Source organism: Cenococcum geophilum, assembly GCF_001692895.1.
Source record: "Cenococcum geophilum 1.58 unplaced genomic scaffold K441scaffold_25, whole genome shotgun sequence".
Lineage (NCBI taxonomy): Eukaryota > Fungi > Ascomycota > Dothideomycetes > Gloniales > Gloniaceae > Cenococcum > Cenococcum geophilum.
This window is the reverse complement of record NW_027137583.1, coordinates 728,235-743,280: the sequence shown is the minus strand read 5'-3', so window position 1 is coordinate 743,280 and position 15,046 is coordinate 728,235. Positions and strand designations below refer to the sequence as shown.

The 15,046-nt window shown below is 41.9% G+C and overlaps 2 protein-coding genes across 2 annotated transcripts; both read left to right on the top strand.

The window, feature by feature from the left end:
- Positions 1-12,612: 12,612 nt before the first annotated feature.
- On the top strand, positions 12,613-12,801 carry K441DRAFT_563912 (uncharacterized protein; the record flags this gene model as incomplete). The annotated part of the gene is made up of 1 exon (XM_067643626.1): positions 12,613-12,801. A coding segment is annotated over one exon (189 nt), but the record flags the coding sequence as incomplete, so codon positions are not given.
- Positions 12,802-13,893: 1,092 nt separating this feature from the next.
- K441DRAFT_437767 (ubiquitin-conjugating enzyme) lies at positions 13,894-14,322 on the top strand (the record flags this gene model as incomplete). The annotated part of the gene is made up of 1 exon (XM_067641661.1): positions 13,894-14,322. A coding segment is annotated over one exon (429 nt), but the record flags the coding sequence as incomplete, so codon positions are not given.
- Between the last annotated feature and the right edge of the window lie 724 nt (positions 14,323-15,046).

Genomic DNA, 15,046 nt, shown 5'->3' with positions numbered 1-15,046 from the left:
TCGCGACCTATGCGTGCCTCTGCTAAAACCAACACGTCCCTAGCACAGTCCTAGAATAATCCTTAGTTTTTACCTAGCGCCTAAATAGGCGACACTAACAACGCCAAAATAGCTAAAACCTAGAACCCCTGCAATGTTTTTGTAGACCTATTTATAGAGACATACCCTAATATCGCATAGATAATCCGCCGCTCCCTACTATACCCTAAGACCTTTAAGCCCAGCAAAGCTTACCTTACCCTTATTAACTATACCAATAAGTTCCTTAATAACATTAAAGTAGGACTATAGTGCATATATAACATAAATACCGCTAATAAGAAAGCTAATAAAAACCTTAGTGCCCTTATTACTTCCTAGATAGGAACTATTAACTCCTAGGTAAAGACTATTACCGTTCTAAAATAATTAACCCCTATAATAACGGTAGTAACCTAGCAGAAAAAACGGAGATCTAAAGACCCGCTAATATTTAGCGGAAAAGGTACCCCGCTAAAATAATAAGCTAATTTTAAGACCTAGCATATTAAAATTAAGGGAGTCTTTAACCGGGACTGGGACTACTTTAACACAGTTTAGTTTTAGATCCTTTATATCTCGGATATGCTAGAGGATAAGGCCTATAAGTTTATTAAGTAGGGCCTAGAGCTTATATATAAGAACCCAAATAATATATCTATATGGAAATGGCCTACTAAGGAAGATATACTTAAAGACCTTACTGCCTACTATAAGGTCCTTAATATAACCTAGGTCGCAAAGAATAAGCTTAACTATTTCCCCTAAGGTGAGCGTAATTACTAGTTTTAGAAGGGAGAGCTTAATAAGCTAATAGTTTGCGCTAAGAAGATAAACAAATAGAAAGTGGACCTACTCTAAAAGTTTATCTCTCTAAAGATAGAAGAGCTGGTACTTAGACTAGCCTATAAAATTAATAATAGCAACTATATAGGTTGGAGCAAGTAGATAGATATATTCGCTAAGAACCTCGCGAACTATATACACCAAGCCAACCTTAAGAAGAACGCTAACCACCGCCTACCTGCCTAAGCCCCTACCCCTATATTAACCCTAACCCTAGCAGTAACTAGAGAACCTATAGACCTTAATAGAATCTTAGATACGGAGCGTAAGCGCCGCGTTAATAATAGACTGTGCCTTACCTATAGCCTGCCCGGCCACTAAAAGAATGCCTATAACCCCGCTAAGATAATAAACCTAGTCCTAATACTACCCCATTAAATAATATAAATAATAACCGCGGACGCGGTAACTATAAAGTTTATTATAAACGCAGCGACCGCGGAGCCTATTATAGCCGCGGTAAACAACCCCCCCCCTTTAACTCTATAGCTTAGTTACTCTAAACTATGCCCTATATAGGAGCCCAACCTATTAATAATACCCAGTATTAGTAACTTCGCGCTAGCAAATATAAATACGGCCACGTTATTAGTAAGGTATTATCTTCCTATACCCCAACTAAAATAGAGATAGATACCACCAGCTAGATAAACACTAGACCACCCTACTAAGATAGCCCTATACCCTAGTCGTTAAAAGGTAGACCCTTAGACTAAGTTACGCTTAAGGGTTTAAACCATATAAGGAGGAAGACAAGAAGATTAGGTCCCTATTACTAGATTAATTAGTCCTTTCTATTAGTAAACTGCCACTTAATTTTAAATTAGTAAATAGTAATAAGAAATTAATCCTTATTTAAACCTAACTCTTTTTATTACATAACCTATACCCCTAAGTTTATATTAATATAGTAAGCCTAGTAGACTCCGGTAGTACTATAATAGCATTTACTAACGCAGAGTTTATTATAAGAAAGTATAACGTTATAACTAAGAAGCTGCTAGCACCTAGGCTACTATGCCTTATAGATAGTATCCCAACTTCGCTTATTACGGACTACTTTACCACCCGAATATCAATCGGCCTCTATACTAAAGCTATACTCTTTTTTATTACTAAACTCTCGCCTACTACCCTAATTATTCTAGGTATGCCCTAGCTTTAGAAGCATAAGCCCCGTCCCAGTTTTAGGAAACTTAAGATCCGCTTTAACTTAGACTACTACTTTAGGCACTACCTCCCGTGGGGGATAGCTAACGTTAGTAGGGACGCCCTACGTAGACACTTAGCACTACTAAGCCTAGTGCCTAGGACTATATATAAAGCCCTAATAGTAGAAGACGTTCCTAATAAAGGGGAGCCTATATAGCTGCAAAGAAACGAGATAGTGGAAGACTGGACTAACCTAGCACTTAAGACTAAAATAACGGGCCAGCTAGCCCTGCCAAGATTAAGAAAGAAGGTTTACTTTATACCGCTACTACTAAGAAACCAACCCTAACCTAAGCACTATTTAAACCCCGGCCGCCTAGCCTAACACCCAGAACTAAGCCATATGCTATATGCGCATATAATAGCTTACGTTATAGTAAGGACTAGCTATAGAACTATTAAAACCTGGATAATAAAAACCGCGCTACCGTAACGCCTAACCTTATACCTATCTCCCGCGCGTACCATATAGGGCCACCGCCTTATTTCCGCCCCCCTGGGCTAACTAAGCTATACTAGCCTAGCCGTAGCACTAGAGAGCTAGATACGCCCTAACCTAAACGATATTAAATACACCCGTACTATTAATTTTACCTAGTTCTATAAATAAAAAGATATAAAGGTAATAAGGATCTATATAGCGGAGCTAGTAGAACTAGTTAAATAAGATAAGCACCGACAGCTACTTAAAGAGCTGCCTATAGGCCTAATAGAAGTACCGAACCTATTAAAAAGGTCTTTCCGCCGGCTAGTAGAAGGCGACTATACAATAAAGGAAGCCCGTAAAGCGCTCCCTCCCTATTTCTATAACTTCCTTAAAACAAATCTAAAAACTAAACCCAAGCTTTTACGTCGGAAGATAGTTAACACTAATATTAAAAAATTCCTAAAAGGCAAACTAGGATTAACCCACAAAGACATTCTATAACGCCTACTAAAGGAGTTTAGTAAATATATTAAGCACTTCCTCCCTAAGAACGCAGATAAGCTGCCCCTTTACCGACCATAGGACTATAAAATTAAGATCACCCCCAGAAACTAGGCCCTATATTATAAAAATAGACCACTCTTACCTGCTAAACTTAGGTATATAAAGAAGTGGATTAATAAGATACTAGATAAGGGTTTTATCCGCGAATTAACCTTACCAGCTGCCGTACTACTCCTCCTCGCTACTAAGCCCGGCGGCGGTGTATAAATCTACCATAACTACTAAGGCCTAAACACAGTTACTATTAAGAATTAATACCTACTGCTACTAATCCATAAGACACTTGACGTACTTTATAGCGTTAAGTACTTTACTAAACTTAATATAATTGCTGTATTTAACCGGATCTAGATTACGGAGGGCTATAAGTAGCTTATAGCATTTATTACCCGGTTCGGACTCTATAAGATACTAGTTATACTATTTAGCCTCTATAACGCACCCGCTATATTCTAAAACTATATTAACTATATTCTATACAACGCCCTTAATAACTACTGCACTGCCTACCTTAATAACGTCCTTATCTTTTCTAAAACACGCGCTAAATATACTAAGTATATAAATAAAGTCATCTAAAGACTCGGCAATACTAGACTTTAGATTAATATTAATAAGTTTAAGTTCTACTCTACTAAAACAAAATACCTTGGCTTAATTATCTTAACTAATGGCATAACTATAGACCCTAAGAAGATATAGGCCTTATAGGAATAGAAGGACCCAATATTAATTAAAGAACTATAACAATTTCTTGGCTTTATAAACTTCTACCAACAATTTATCTAAGGCTACTCTGCTATTGCTATACCTATAATAAAACTTCTAAAGAAGGATATTAGATAGCTATGGGGACTAAAATAAGCCAAATCATTTAAGGCCCTTAAGGGAGCCTTTACTTTAGCACTAGTACTAGTATACTATAACTATATAAAAAAAACAGTAGTAGAGATAGATGTATTAAATTAGGCTTCTGGCGGAGTCCTTTCCTAGTATAATAATAATAGAAAATTAAGACTGGTTGCATTCTTCTCTATAAAGCACTCCGCGCTAAAATATAACTACGAGATCTATAATAAAGAACTCCTAGCTATTATTAAGGCTTTAGAGGAATAGTATCCTAAGCTGTAAGGGACTAAGGAGCTGTTTAAAATCATTACTAACTATAAGAACCTATAGACGTTTATAACTACTAAGCAGCTAAACTAGCGCTAAGTCTAGTAGGCAGAGTTCCTTTTATAGTTTAACTTTATAATTATATATAGACCTAATAGTAAAGCCACGCTCCCTAATGCCCTAAGCCGGCTACTAGGAATAAGGCCTAAGGACGCTAATAATAAACGCCTTCGCTACTAAGCCTAAGTCGTTATACCGCCCTAGAAAGTTAACCCTATAATCTTAGAAGAATTACTATATAAGTCCCGTAACTCTAATAACGCGGAGTTTATAGCCGCTTTAGACCCCAAAATAGCTAAAAAGTCACTAGATAAGTTAATCTGGCTAGGATACTAAAAGAATGAACTCGTAAGAGATATAGTAGCAGTCCTACGTAATTAGAAAGCTCGCCGTTAGCTAAAGAAAATTAGGAAATTACTCTGTTATAATAAGTTAGAATATAGTATTATTAACGGACAGATCTACTTCCGCTAACGTCTCTTTATCCCTAACGCCCTAGACCTCTACCTAGAAGTTACCCATCGCTCTTATAGCAGCGGCCCCGCTAGTTACCCTAGCTGGGTTAAGACTCTTAACCTCTTAAACCAAATATACTGGTGGCTAGGAATCTCCTAGTTTACGGCTACCTTTATTAAAGACTATACCCTATACTTTCGCACTAAGACCCCCTATTTTACCCCGCCTGGTTTTCTAAAGCTATTAGAATTACTTACCTACCTGTAAACCGATATCTTAATTAACTATATTATAACGCTACTAGTATACTAACGCTACGGTAAGGTATATAAACATATCCTTGTTATTATAGACCGCCTAACTAAAATATAATACCTTGTTCTAGTAATAGGACTCTTAATAGAGGAGTTAGTTAATGGCTTTGTTAATAACGTATATAAGCTCTATAGTGTACCAAGCACGATTATCTCCGATTACGGCATATAATTTATTAGCAACTTCTAGCAACAACTAAGTAAACGCCTTAAGATAACCTTGCAATTAAGCTTAGCCTAGCACCTAAAAATAGACGGCTAAACTAAAATTATTAACGCCGCCGTAAATAAATACCTTTGTGTTTTTATTAGCTTTATATAGAATAACTAGGTTAACTACCTGCCGCTTACCAAGTTTGCTATAAATAACTAAGTTAACGAAAGCATAGGCATCTCCCTATTTTTTATAAATTATGGCTTTAACCCTTGCCTTAGAATTAAGCCTACTGGCCCCTACCTATTGATACTATTAGTATAAGTAAAGAAGGAGTTTTTCCGCGTAGACTTTGTGGCTAACCGCTTTAAGCGGATATTAACATAGCTTAAGGCCCTAGCCTAGATTTTATAGTAACGCTATAAAAATAATGCTAATACCTATAGGGATAAGAGCGTGTTATTCTATAAAGGTAATATAGTTATAGTTAGCTTAGAAAATATAAAGATAAATAAACCTAAAAAGAAATAGGACGACAAATAGGATGGCCTATACCCCGTACTCGCAGTATACTAAGGGGTAGTTATAGTAGACCTCCTGGACTATATCTAAGTAAATAAATCCTTTTATATATCTAAGGTCTGCCTCTAGGCTGCTGAAGAGATCTCTAGCTAAGCAAATATTAATACCGTAGAGCGCCGTAATATATAAGGACGAGTGGTAGAGAGAGATAATAACGGCAATATAGAAGATAAATGGGAGTTTAAGAAAATCCTTAATGTATATAATGAAGACCCCTAGGGCCTAACTTATAAGATTAAATGGAAATATTATAAGGATACAACCTAGCAGCTAGAGGAAGACCTAAAGGGTTATAAATAAGCTGTATAGCACTTCTATAAGCAATATCCTAAAAAGCTAGGACCCCTAGACTGGGTATAAGATAAGGAAAAGTTATGCTAAGGTCGCGGCCGACCACCGCATTAAAATTTGTGGTAATTAAGATGTTATAGAACTTTAACCAGCGGTTAAAGTTGTCTAATTAGCCAAATTCTCGCTAAGAAACGCCACACGGACTAATTTAGGTGGTAGTATGGAGTTCTACCGACCTTACTTACTAAACTAACCAATTAGGATTTTCCATGCCCGGCATGGAAAATCGCCATTAGCTTAGTTAAGGGCGGTAAGCGGAACTAATATCTTTGCGGTAGAAAATAGGCAACCCTATACACTGCCTATTTTTAAGTTATCTATTTAGTTTAGGGACCAAACTATCTAGGGGAGAGGAGTACTATTACGGCACTGACCTAACGCATACTGTTTTATACTATCTCGTACTATCCCCTACTGTTGGCTGGCCCACTACTAGCGACTTGGCGGCCGGCCCTACTATTTATATACAATACCCCCTTTCTACCTTCTTCCCCTCTTCATACCATAACGTAGTTATTCAGTCTACTTCATTGCAGCACTGTGACATATATTAAGGCGTTTTAGTCACTATAATACAGTTCTATATTAAGGCGTCTCGGTCACTATAGTGCAATCCTATATTAAGACGTCTCGGTTACTAGTATAGTCCTATATTAAGGCGTCTCGGTTACTATAATAAAATAGATATTATCTACTACCTAAGAGGGAGCCTCCCCCGCCCTAGATATTCTTATAAAGCCAATTTAAAGAACGCCGGCCTTGTAGCTATTCTAGCTAGTTAATAGCCTATCTCTTATCTCTTACTATACCGTCTTTTACGCGCCGTTTTATATTCTTAATTATCCTATAGCGACGGCTATAAAATATAGCCTCGCTATTAACCCGCTAGTATGCCCCCTAGTAACGGTTAAGAGCTTTAATTAACGGCTTACCTACTAGCCTTAAAGTCTACTTAGTCTAAAGCTAGAAGACTAAATTACTACTATAAAATATTTTATATTTCCTTAGCGGCGCCTATAGGTTAAGAATAAATAGGAGAGATAGTTAAGTATTAGCTTATGCCTACGTTAGTAGGGGCGATACGGATATAGTAGATGTCTAAGTAGGCGGTACGGATATACATCGGGAAAATATTCGCAGGATGAGATTCAAGTAGACTTTGGTTTTCGCGTTTCGCGTAATTGACATGCAATTTNACNAACTCGACACGCAATTNACCAACTTNACACGCAATTGACCAATTTNACANATCNAAAAGTCAAATAACACGCAGTTGACCTATTTAACAACTTTAAAAGCTAACTATATATTCCTTAACACGCAGTTGACCTACTTAATAGCTAACTGTATATTTCTTGACACGCAGTTAACCTATTTAACAACTTTAAAAGCTAACTGTATATTCCTTGACATGCAATTAAGGTAAAGTTATATGCTAATTACGCAAATGAATTTTTACACAGTTTTTATTACTTAGAGGCTCTGCACAAGGGCTCTACACGAAGCTCTACACGAAAGCTCTACACGAAGCTCTACACGAAGCTCTACACGAAGCTCTACACGAAGCTCTACACGAAGCTCTACGTACAGAGGCTCTGCACGAGGCTCTGCGCGAAGCTCTGCGTACGGAGGCTCTGCACGCGAAGCTCTGCACGAAGCTCTGCACGAAGCTCTGCACGAAGCTCTGCACGAAGCTCTGCACGAAGCTCTGCCACGAAGCTCTGCACGAAGCTCTGCGTACGGAGGCTTCTGCACGAAGCTCTGCACGAAGCTCTACGTACAGAGGCTCTGCACGAGGCTCTGCGCGAGGCTCTGCGTACGGAGGCTCTGCACGAAGCTCTGCACGAAGCTCTGCACGAGGCTCTGCGCGAAGCTCTGCGTACGGAGGCTCTACACGAAGCCCTTGCACGAAGCTCTGCGCGAAGCTCTGCATACGGAGGCTCTACCACGAAGCTCTACACGAAGCTCTATACGAAGCTCTATACGAAGCTCTACGTACAGAGGGCTCTGCACAAGGCTCTACGCGAAGCTCTGCGTACGGAGGCTCTACACGAAGCTCTGCATCGGGTCCCCGCTATATTCCCGATAGCGTCTACACGTGTCTCTGCCTATGTAGCCGCCTTATTTTTTTACCCTTCCTTCCTTCCTTACATCCTCCCTACCTAGGGAGGCACTAGAACGGCAGCCAGCAGAGGACCGTTGCTAGAACTAGATGACTATCGCTAGAACTAAACACCGTCGCCAGAACCAGACGACCGTTACTAGAACCAGACGACCGTCGCCAGAGCCAGACGACCGTCGCCAGAACCAGACGACCGTCGTTAGAGCCAGACGACTATCGCCAGAGCCAGACAACTGTCGCTAGAACCAGACGACCGTCGCCAGAACCAGACGACCGTTACCAGAACCAGACGACCGTCGCCGTCGCCAGACGACCGTCGCCAGAACCAGACTATCGCCAGAGCCAGACAACTGTCGCCAGAACCAGACGACCGTTACCAGAACCAGACGACCGTCGCCAGAGCCAGACGACCGTCGCTAGAGCCAGACGACCGTCGCTAGAGCCAGACAACCGTCGCCAGAACCAGACGACCGTCTCTAGAGTCAGACGACTGTCGCTAAAACCAGACGACCGTCGCCAGAGCCAGACGACCGTCGCTAGAACCAAACGACCGTTACCAGAGCCAGACGACCGTTACCAGAACCAGACAACCGTTGCCAGAACCAGACAACTGTCGCCAGAGCTAGACGACCGTCGCTAGAACCAGACGACTGTCGCCAGAGCCAGACGACAACGACTAGCCAGCGAACACTATAAACGATTCGATTGATTGATCGAATTAAGGTAGCACAGACAGGTAGGCACAAATAGGGAGATGCTGACGGGTAGGCAGATGTAGACAGGTAGGCAGATATAGACAGGTAAGCAGATGCAGATAGGTAAGCAGATGCAGATAGGTAGGCAGATGCTGACGGGTAGGCAGATATAGACAGGTAGGCAGATGCAAATAGGTAGGTAATGCAGACGGTAGGCAATACAAACAGGTAAGCAGATGTAGATAGGTAAGTAGATGTAGACAGGTAAGCAGATGCAGATAGGTAGGCAGATGCTGACGGGTAGGCAGATATAGACAGGTAGGCAGATGCAAATAGGTAGGCGATGCAGACAGGTAGGCAATGTAGACAGGTAGGCAATGCAGACAGGTAGGCGATGCAAGCAGGTAGGTAGATAGGCAGGTAGGTAAGTCAATAGGTAGATAGGTAGAAGAGAACCATCGCTATATTATATTAAATTATCTAAAATAATATTATTTATTTTGCTAGCCTTATAAATAACTTTAAAATAGCTTTTATTTATTTAAAATATGCTATTAGTATAAAAGAGGTAAATATAATTATGGTTGCCAAATGCGCAGATTACTGGCAGGTTGCGCGCAGGTTGCGCGCAGGCTGCGCGCAGGCTGCGTGTCAAAAAAACACGACATAGGCTAGTCGGTCGAGTTGCCAAATGACCTCAACTGCGCGCCAATTGCGTCAACCACCAGCCATTGAGGCCATTGAAAGGGTACCATATTTTGCCGATGTAGTAAACAGCTAAGCGGGCAGTGCGGATATTATAGACGGCTAAGCGGATAGTGCGGATATTATAGACGGCTAAGTGGGTAGTGCGGATATTGTAAATAGCTAAACAGGCGGCGCGGATATAGTAAATATTATAGTAGACGGTGTAGGCTCGCCTAAAGGTAGATATACGGACTCTATAGGCCTTATCTAGATACCTATCTTCCTTTACTAGATCTATATAGGTGTAAATAATGCTAATAACCTTTTTATCTCGCTAAGGCGTTCTAAAATCGTCTATATCTATAATTAAACCCCCTTTATCTCTAAGATTGCGGCCTTATATCTTAGCTTAGCTATAGCCTTATAGGCGGGCTAGTATTTCCGCATTATTATCTCGTTTAGCGTAACTACGCTAGCTAGCGAGTTTTTTTACCCGCGTAGTAAACCTCTAGTACTCCTTACAGCTAAAGAGGGAGTCCTTTTATAGGGGGTAGAGTGGGAACTGCTTACGTAGGATTACTAAGTCCTATAATAGGATTACCCTAAACGCATAGAGGAGGCGTAAAAATCCTAAGCCTATAAGGTTAAGCTATACGACCTTATTATTAGCTCTTTCTAGGTAGTAGGTCTCTATATATTTTAGCCAGATATTAGTCTTAGGCTATATCTTTAAGTAAAGGGCCTCCTCCGGCACCTCTTACGCGTAGGGAAAAAAGTAGCCCTTTTCTTCCTTTAGGAAGCTAGCGATTAACTATATAAACGCATAGGGTAGATAGCTAAGGTAGGCTCCTATTACTACGTCTATATTCTAGCGTCCGGCCCGTCTAATTTAGGTCTCCTTAACGCTGCTAAGCTTAGTATACCGGATGCTTTGCTTATAGGCGCTATAAGTCTTTTCCTTTAAGTAAATCCCTACCTCTTAGAATATCTTTTTATTCTATTTAAACTGCGTATAATAGCTTAACGGCCATTATAGTACTTTAATACTGCTGGGGAAGATATATAGGTTATAGTAGTCCTCTGGCTACTAAAAGAATAGGAAGCTCTTAGCGCTATCTTTACCCTAGTAGTTAAAGAAGTAGAAGGCTATTATAAAGAGAGGGTAGAGAATAGGGTTAGTATTACGTATATAACCTATATACTTAACCTTACTATATTAATTCTACTTCCTTTATATTATTAATATAATTATATACGGTGCTAGCTTATCTAGTTTAGGCCCTTTATTCTCTAGTTTAATAAGAATAAGGTTAGTAAGCTAAATATCCTATTTACTCTTACCCTAGGTAACGGTAGTATAGCCTAAGAAATAGGTTAAAAAATAGTAGCCGTAAATAGTCTATACGGACTAGATAGGGTATATAATAGTAGTAATATACAGACCTAATAAATGCTTAGCCGTAGTTTAAAGGTAAGACTTAACTAAACCCAGCATCCTAGAGCCCGTCTCTTAGCACTAGGTAATCGCCTTTTTAAGCCCTTTAATGTTGTAGCCGCTAGTAATTATAAATAGGCCTTAATTAATAAAGTTAACGCGTTAAATCCAGTCCTTATTACGGCGGACACTATCTAGTACTACTGAGAGCTTCGCCCCCCGTAGCGGCTGCGAGACCTTACCTTTTAACTACTACGTGTAAAGCTTAGTAATAGCGGAGATATAGCTATTTACAACTAAGTATCGGACTGTCTCGTTGAATAGGGCGTCTAGGGCCTCCTCGTCCTATATCTCCCCTTCCTCCTTTACAGCTTCCTCCCCTATGCCTGCGGCTGCCCCTACAGCTGCTCCTACGGCTACCCCTACGGCTGCCCCTACGGCTGCCTTCCCCCCTAGCTGCCCTGCCCACTTAACCGTCTTCTGCCTCTTCTTCGCCTACTCGCCATCTTTCTATATCTCTTTCCGTTTTAACTTCCGTTTTAAATAGCTAGTAGCCTATAATTCTTAGTTAACAACTTACTGCTCTAAAAATAGGTAAAGCTTATCTTCTGTTACCCAGGCGCTGTCCGTATTGCCTTTTAGTCTTACATACTAGTCTTCCCACTCTTTTTACTTCGGCTCGTACGCCCTTATAGTATTCTTCGAGCGCTAAGCCTTATAAATATCGTATAGCCGTGCTGTCTGGGCCTTGAATTCGCTCTGGAGGCTATAGGGGGAGAAGGCTGGGGGGGCTTCTGTCAACCGTAAAGTGGACCGTAGGGTAAGAAGATTCTTAAAAGACTCCATATCCGCAAGAGGTAAAGGGGAAGACGCGTAAGCACGGCGCGGGTAAATAAAGTCACCGAACGCGTAAATATCAAAGGAAAAGGAGAAGAAGAGGGCTCTATATTATACAATTAGAATTACAGTAGGCCTTTCTATATAAAATTAGAAGCCTTGTGCGAGCCAGCGCGGGCACAAGGACAGGAGAGGGTTGGAAAATGGATTGTTGAGGCGACGGTGAGGTCGAAGGCGCGCTGAGGCCCTCCATACTAACCCAGTACTAACCTAGGCCTCAAAAACGCGTCCGAAAAGTAGGGGCCACCACCAAAAGGGGGGGGTTATATTTGGACGATATGTCGCGGACCTTGGGGGGTCGTGCGTAACCCGAGGTTATGCCAAGCCTAACCCGGACCTCCGATACCTATAGTTGGTAGCAATCAGGCGAGATTGGATGCAAGTAGCGAATTTAAAATTTCGCAGCGCTCGCTAAAGGCGGGGGGTGAAGCTGTTCGTGCACATCACTGTATACGCGTATTATATAATATTATATTATATAGTACTGCTACTTAAAAGACTTAGAGTTATAACAGGTGAGGTAAATTTTGGTGGGTTAAATTAAGCGAGACTATGCGGTGACGGGGTGAAGTGAGGCGCAGCCTCAGCCGTAAAAGCGTCTCATCTCCACAATGTGCCAACTTTTCATTGACACCGAGCTTCGTCTTCCACATATAGCGATCTCTTGAACATCAGCATGTCTGGTGTAGCTGAAGGAATTGCCGGCCTCACGCTGAGTGCTGTCAGTGTCGCCTCGCTCTTCACTGCATGTATTGATTGCTTCAATATCGTAATCAAGGCCCGCGAATTTGGGCAAGATTACGAAGTTCTCTGCGCTGACCTTGCGCTCCAACGCCTCAGATTCTGCCTCTGGGGCGAGGCCGTCGGTCTCACGTCTCGGGATGCTAGCAGCATACCAGTCCGGAACCCTGGCCTTGATGACCCCGCCATCCAGCCGACACTTGCGCAGACGCTTCAGGCAATCCAGTGGCTCCTCACACAGGCAGATGCCTCTAAAGATCGCTTCGCTCTTCCATCACGAGGGAGCTCGTCTAAGGGATTGAGTCTCTTTCGGAGCACTTTCGATCGGTTCAGAACACGTGCGCGTGAGAACCAGACACAGCAATCGGTAATTGGTGTCACAACGTGGGCCATTTATGCAGGGGATAAGTTCCAGGAGAAGATCGAACAACTCAAAAGCCTTATCGATGGACTGGAGAGCGTCACAAAATCGCTTGGGGTGCTAGACGTCCAGCGGTCGAGAATTCACGAGGAGATTAACTCATTGGATGATGTTCTTAGTTTGAGACTTCTTCGCGATGCTTCTCTTAATAGCCAATATGATGTCTCTGATACTGCAAGTCGCCGCATCATGATGATTGAGGGTGGATCGATTGCGGAACGGTCTGGAATCCCTTATTCTGGATCCACTAATACGGGAAATTCATTCTATACCGCTGAGGAGGGCATCAAGAGCGCCATACAGCCAAATCCCTCATCACTGGTAGACGAATTGCTAGAGCAGATGGAAGAATCAACGGCCTTGAGCGAGTTGTTAGATCGGATGCAAGAATCAACGAGCTTCAACGAGTTGTTAGAACGGATGAAAGAACCAGCGATCTGGAGCCAGTTCTTAGAGCAGATTAAAGAATTGATGACCTGGAGTGAGTTCTTAGAGCAGATTAAAGAATCAAGTACCTGGAGCAAGTTGGTATTAAATAATCCAAATACTGCCCAAAACCGCCGTATCCTTGCACAAGTTTTACGAAATGCCCCAAAGCTTCCGCCATGGAAAGCAGGTTCCAAAACCGATGAGTATGGTTCAAAATTAACTGCCTTTAACATAAAGAATATGGTCTGTTCTGGGATATTTCCCTCGAGTCTCGCGTACCTCCCAGAAAAGCTGATTAATCGGAAGCTCTCTACGGATAACCCCTGGGATAAATTCCTTGTTCAAGATGCTCTACCATACAATCAACAGAGAGTGTCCAGAGATTTGAAAGATTTTAAAAATGGGCCCCCTTGGATCGCCGCAGCACAAACATATTACGAGCCACTACATCTACTAGCGGCTATTGAAGGACCTCCAGATACGCCTTATGAAGGAGGAGTGTTCTTTATCGACGTCCATATTCCTCCATGGTACCCAGCCGTACCGCCCCACATGCAATTTTTAACGCGCATATATCACCCAAACATTGATAGCCGCGGAAATATATGTTTGGATATGCTGCAAGACAACTGGTCACCCGCCTTTTCCTTCTCCTCTGTTCTTATTGCTTTGTGCTCGATCCTAAGCGACCCCAACCTGGAAGATCCCTTGGTGCCTGAGATCGCTCAGATATATTGTGAAGACTACGGACTTTACTGTCGATATGCTCGGACTTCCACTTCTCGTTATGCTGTGGCCGAGCCTACAGAGACAGAAATCATAGCAGAGGGGTGGCAATGATTTATTCTGCTTCAGGTATTCAATTGCACAGCTACTTACGTTGCCCTCAAAGCGGGACGCTAACAGGAATTTAGACGAGGCCGAGCATTTCTGAAGTCTACAGCCAGCTTTCATCATCTTCCGAGTTACGTCCATCATAAGTCCATTATGAGGATCTGGGATTGGAAGAGTTGTGGAGTGGGAGTGGGAGGGGGAGGAGTGAGCAGAGTATATCACGGCAAACCGATGATTTATTGTTGTTCGGAAGGAGCAAGAGAGTGATAGGTCGTTTGTGCTCTGGGTTCAACCCGAAGCAGCGTATAGTACACGGCCTATAGAGCACAAATGGAGGCTACATATCATTGCAAATAATTGGTTCTGTCACGTTCTCAATTTATTGCCTAAGGCTATGCATTTATCTCTGTAATTGCTACAATTGTGGGGCTGATTCGAGACCTTTACGCGGAGATTTATCTCAGTAAGCGACTTAGACGGCAACCAAGACAGTAAATCTCGCTAGTACTTAACTAGTATAGCTTTATAAAAAAAACCCTGCTAGCGTTATATAACCCCTGCATTTAGGATTACTATCTCAGTTGCCGTCTTGAGGGCCTTTGGTGCGAAAACATAGGGGCTTACAGCTCGGCGTGGTCCGAAAAAAGCTCGGCATGGTCCAAAAGTTCAACGTAGTCCAAACTTC